Genomic DNA, 6,000 nt, shown 5'->3' with positions numbered 1-6,000 from the left:
AATAATCATTCTCTGGGTGAAATTCCCAGGGTGGCGTAGTCGGTGTTTTTGGGGCAGGTTCCACTTAGACTATAACCTCCTCAGTACTGTTTGGCTCTCTGTATTGCCACATTAAGAAAATTATAGCAATCATTCAAAATGAAAAAAGCTGCTAAAAACAGGAATGACCAGACAAGATCCAAGAATCCTCAAATCAGCTCCATCACACAGAACAGAGAGAGATTATACAGTCTGAGTCTGTCCATTACTGTATTAATATTATATTTAAAGCAGTTTACAAATGAAGCATTTTATATGTAAAAACAAAACATTTTAATCTAAACTTGGTGTCACTATTTCTTTAGGCTGATCAGAGTTTTTTCTCTGTTTTCTGAGAAGAAGAAAATAAAACAATGAACAATCCTCTGTAAGTTTTTGCTATTGTAAATATTGCTGCAGATTGGCTCTAAACTCATCAGTATTTTATTCTAATATTGTCGGCATCTCTATTTCCTCTGGGTGCTTCGAGTCCTTCCTCCCTGCAAAATAAAAGCATTGACTGACCTCTCGTATGTGTTTTTATCATGATTGCAGATTGTTCCAGATCAGATGAGTGTGAATCATCAGATTGTGTGCGGCTCAAAACTCACCAGCTCTTCTTGCACAGATGATCTGAAGAAGAATCACAGTAGGAGCAGCAAACACTGCCATCTCAACAATAATCACAATCACTGCAGGAAACATGAGAGGAAGAAGAGAAACTGTACATGACTGAAGTCAAGGGTATTCAACTATCAACAGTTATTGATGAAGCATTTACAGACTGACTGATAGTTTAATGTTATAAAGCTGTCAGTATAAATGAACGTGTCGTACCTCTGTATAATGATCCAGCAGTCACACTGACTTCAGTTTCTGATGCTGTATCAGCTGGATCTGTGGATCACGTCTGTTAGTTCAGTTCAACACATAATGCCACATATACACAACATCATCATCACATAATACTGGAGCTTCACATCACAGAAATGATGAATATGTGCACGAGTCTGTCATCTATTATCTTCTTACTTCACTCTCAAGCTGTCAGGAGAATGACTATCAACATTCACCAAAAATAAATCTATTTATACAGTGATCATGTGATCATGAACCTTGTGTAGGAGCTGCTGCTGTAGTTCGGCTTGATGTCTTCTCAGAGTTTGAGCTTCTGACTGGAATCAGTGTTGGTGAAGCGACTGGAGCTGCAGAAGATGAATGTTCAGACGCATCACCTGTAGGACATTAACATCATATGTTCATATCGATCATGACCTGCAGTTTGTGTTCCATCATCACAGTTTACAGTGGCAGTAGTTGTACTGTTGTATAATGTAGTTGTATAATTTATTCCTGGTTTATATGAGAGTGAAACACAGTTGAGCTTCTGCAAATAAACCTTCAGCTTGAATGAAGGACATAAGCCTTATAATTCCTAAAGCCGACCTCCTACATGGGTCATACTAGGCTTTAATACACTCGTCTGATTTATGCAATATATCATGTATGACCCATGTAGGAGGCCAATATTGGGGATTATAAGGATTGTTATGCAGTTTATGACTTTGACCACTAATATTTTACAACTCTAAAACGTATGAAGCCATCAGAAAGAGTAGAGCCAATCTGTGGAAGTTTTCACAAATCTGTCAGAAAAGAGTGTTTTCTCACCTGAATACTTGACAGTGTATCTGACTGAGGTCAAGAGTTGATTTCTGTGAGTAAGCTGACATCTCCACTCTCTGTTGTCATCTTCATTCAGGAGTGTTGTAGTCAGAGTGAGGATACAGTGATCTTGATCTGATGATGATAATATCTGATATCTGGAGTCGGTCTTCAGATCAACACCAGCCTGATTCACCCACAACAGCTCAACTCCATCAGAACTGACCCAATAATCACAGGAGAATGTATAAAATGAATACAACTGACAGGAGAGAGTCACAGAGCGGCCTGGACTGATCTCAGTCTGTGAGGATGAAGATGATGATGATGATGAAGATGATGATGATGGAGACACTGAAACTAAACACAAGACACAAATCACAGACTCTTCAATCATCATCTGAGTTTAAAGGGAGAATCTGCCCTTTTTAAATTGACCACATAATCATAAACTTACCATGAAGAACATTCAGATAAACACCAGCATCAGTTCCTTGTTGTTCTCCATTTGCATATTGTTCGCAGCTGTATAATCCATAATCTTCTCCTGTGACGTTCTTGATGTTCAGAGAGCAGTCAGACTCCAGACTCAGTCTCTCATGTCTCTCTGAGTCTTTATTCTTTATCCCTCCAGTAATCAGTTCAACTGCTGCTGAATAACTGAAGCTGTTATAGTAGGTCCATGTAGTTGATTTGCAGTCAGAAAGAGCTTCATTACAGGACAGAGAGACATTTTCACCAGAACTGATGAACACATGATAATCTCCAATGGTTCCTGAAACACAGTATTTCTCAGTGATCATTATGATATATATTAATAAATGAAACATAAAACACACCAGCATAAAAAGCAGAAGTTTTAAATCATAGTATTTTCCCTGACTTAAAGCAAACAACACACTCTCCAGAATAAACTATTAGTCTTTATCAGAGAGCTGTTCAAATCACTGACACACTCTTAATATGAAGATAATTCTTCATCATCAGATGTTTGAGTGACACTATGTCCAGTATCAGGAATAATACAGTATGATCTGTGTGTATCAATACACAACTCTGAGATCACAACGTGAATGTGTGCAAGAATAAACTGAGCATGTTCAAATGAACTCTTTCCAGACTAATTCCACTAAATGTCTTTAGAGAAAATACAGATTTCTTTACCTGTGAGAAGTGAAGAGAGAATGATCAGTCCCAGCACACACAGATCACACTTATCAGCCATTTTCTGTTTCTGTCAGTCTTCCTCTTCATTATATATAGTTACAGCTCCTCCTTTAAACATCATCAGCTCCTCCTGTGGTTATTAACTTCCTCTCATCTGACCAACCAACCATCACTGCTGAAATAAACATAAAGCCTAATGTTGCAGTGCATGATGGGAACCACCAATCAAAGCTCATCCATGTCTCCCAAAATAATCATTATTGCTAATATAGCGTATAACTGTTGAGCTGAGTGAACCTGAAGGTAGTGATGGTGAGATGAAGCTTCATGAAGCTTTAAAGCTTTCCAGCCTGATGTGTGTAAAAGTGGTTGATTTCTCCAGGTTTGGAATGCACACAGCGACACCTGCTGGTCAATGCTGATATCATGCAGAACAAATCCTCAATATTTGTTAGATGGGTTGTGATACATTAACATATACACGCATATACACATGTATAAATAAATAAATAATCAAGTTCTTGGAAGTTTTGTTGTTTCATAATCTTGTAAGTGGGCAGTGCTTTAGTTGAACAGAGGGGAAGGATGGAGTTATTTAGACTGGATAAAAGAGGGTGAAAGTGATTAATATGGACTGGACAGTGTAATGGCCACCCAACAATACAATTTAAACAAACAAAAAACTTTCTGAGACAAATTCAAGCCGGGCCGCCCATGTGATAAGGTGGAGTCCTAACCGCTAGACTACAGTGATGCTTCGAGATACAGCCGCCCTCAGTCTTATGCTGATTCTCTGTCACAAAGCCTCCAGAAACATATATATCTACTAGGGGTGTAACGATACGCGTATTCGTATCGAACCGTTCGGTACAAGGCTTTCGGTTCGGTTTTCGGTACGCATTTTCAAACCGAACGGTTCGTTGTACCATTTTTCCTGCCGACCAATATTTGCTTATTTCAAATGTAGGCGCGCATGGCAAGCGCGGTCATAATGTAAGAGACGCCGGCGCGACCACAACATTGTCCAACATCAAATGGCAAACGTAATGCAAAAGGAACGAAACTGCTCATTATTGCGTGGTTGAAGAACCGTTTATCAGTTTGGACCAGTGCAGCGCGAGCATATTGTCTATGAGCGCGAGCCGATCATGATCAAGCGACACTGTTACTTACTACACACCACTAATAAGAGATCCGGTAAAGAAAGCATTTGAATTCTCCAGAGAATAAACACTTACATTTCTACTTGTCCACAGATCAGCAACATTCACCATGGATGGATATCTGAATAAAGCTTTGTTTATAACTACTACAATATTACATTTCATTTTTTCCACGGAGCTGTTTGTTTTATATGCTCCTAAGAAGAGTCAATCATAGCTCCAGAATTGCTCAAAGTAATAAAAAAAACATACTTTATGATGTTAGTTTTAATAATAATAAAAAAAAATTAAATCAAGGAAATTTCTCTGGCATTTCTTTCTTTTTGCTGTATCAAAAACGTACCGAACCGTACCGAACCGAACCGTGACACAAGTGTATCGTATCGAACCGAACCGTGAATTTTGTGAACCGTTACACCCCTAATATCTACACAAACAATCAATCAGTAATATTCGGGCTCCAGACAGGTTTATTCCTGCCAAAGAAATATATTTATCATCCCGGATAGCTAAATAAAAGCCACCCGTTACACACTACAAAGAGAGAATAAAGGAAAACAAAACCACATAAGAAATTGATACGCAATTTTCTTTGTCTTTTAATGATGTCTAGGTTTTGAATCACAAAGAAACACAGGTAACACTTTATAATAACTGCTCGATATTAATAATTAGCTGAGCATTAGTAAACAGTTAATTCATCATTTATAAAGCATTAATAGATATTAATAAGCAGTTCATAAATACAGCTATAAATGCTTTGTTCTTGATTTAATAAGCATATCTATAGTGTTTAATAATTGTATTTTCATACTTTATTAATGATGAATTTATCATTTCTAAATGAAGTATAGCATTATTTACACACCAGTTGTTTAGGAGTTGTCAGTGGTTCATCAGATCTAAAGTATAAGTAAATGATAAATATAGCACACGGCGGGAGCACTCAGTTGTATCTTTTAAAATTGAAAGAATGAAAGAAAAACTAAATAAAAACAAACAGATAACAGTAACACACAGTATTTCGAATAAATGATAAACACAGAGTCAAAAATTTCCAATAGTAATTTCTGAAATTCAACCTCAAGTTTCTCAATTTCAAGTTCAATGTCTTGTTTTCAAATTCCAAAAAATTACTGAATAGGAAAGTTATTCAAAAATGAACTTGAAATGAAAATGAAACTTAATTTTGTCTATTTTTTTTTTTGTGTGATCAATTATTTTTTTATTTTTTTTTTAATCATTATGTACACATTGGAGAGGAAACACCTTCGCAAGAGAGAGAAAAACCTTAGGCTAGTTACATCATCATTAAAAATATAACAAAGGCACAGTAAGGTTTTGCTTATTCTGGTACCTGTTTCTCTTCTCCTCCCCATATCCTACCCAACCCAAGTCCACCCTCCAACCCCTAACAAGATTAGCTCAAGGTAATGAACAGTAAAAGAAAAAAAATTGTTTGTCTATTTTTGTCTAAAATGTGTTGATGCCACAAAGCAGGATGTTATAGTTTCCTGTAAACATTGCGTCAAATCCAACATTGTAAATCATTTTAGTTAGCTGTTATTCTTTTGTCTGTTTTGTGTTTTTATGAAATACCAAATTATCAATGTCAATGTTCTTCACTTTTAACTTTAGATCCTTAGTCTATTTTCATCCTTAATTCTGAACCTTTAATTTTAATAAAAATGTATATGTAATGTCAAGTTTTATATCCCATTTTAAAACATTAAGTAATTTGTTAATTAAGTAATAGTGAATATAAAAGTTGAGTAAAACAGTTAGTGGCATTAATCTGGTGCCTCAGTGAATTATTAAAATACACAGTCCACAAACATCACATGGTGTCAGAGGAAAACCATGGAGCAGCTGAAGCCTCCTAACTCCATATGTTCACCAGAGCACAGGGACCGAACCAAACCATTGATGCACACGCGACTCACTTGAAGAATAAGGCGAAAGACTGTGAATGTGGACGATTAACTGA

At 36.5% G+C, this 6,000-nt stretch overlaps 1 protein-coding gene across 1 annotated transcript in view; it reads right to left on the bottom strand.

The window, feature by feature from the left end:
* Positions 1 to 355: 355 nt before the first annotated feature.
* Positions 356 to 6,000, bottom strand: part of LOC311301657 (uncharacterized protein) — a 55,420-nt gene continuing 49,775 nt past the window's right edge. Inside the window, exons 4-6 of the mRNA XM_084426933.1 lie at positions 1,134 to 1,253; positions 856 to 915; positions 356 to 518 (exon numbers count right to left, since the gene is read on the bottom strand). Of these exons, the coding sequence (XP_084283059.1) occupies positions 463 to 518; positions 856 to 915; positions 1,134 to 1,253 (236 nt within the window). The 3' untranslated portion in view covers positions 356 to 462. The remainder of the gene's footprint in view (positions 519 to 855; positions 916 to 1,133; positions 1,254 to 6,000) is intronic.

This window comes from Rutilus rutilus, assembly GCF_951802725.1.
Source record: "Rutilus rutilus genome assembly, chromosome: 1".
Taxonomy (NCBI): Eukaryota; Metazoa; Chordata; class Actinopteri; order Cypriniformes; family Leuciscidae; genus Rutilus; species Rutilus rutilus.
The sequence above is the reverse complement of the archived record's forward strand: the minus strand, read 5'-3'. Positions and strand labels throughout refer to the sequence as shown.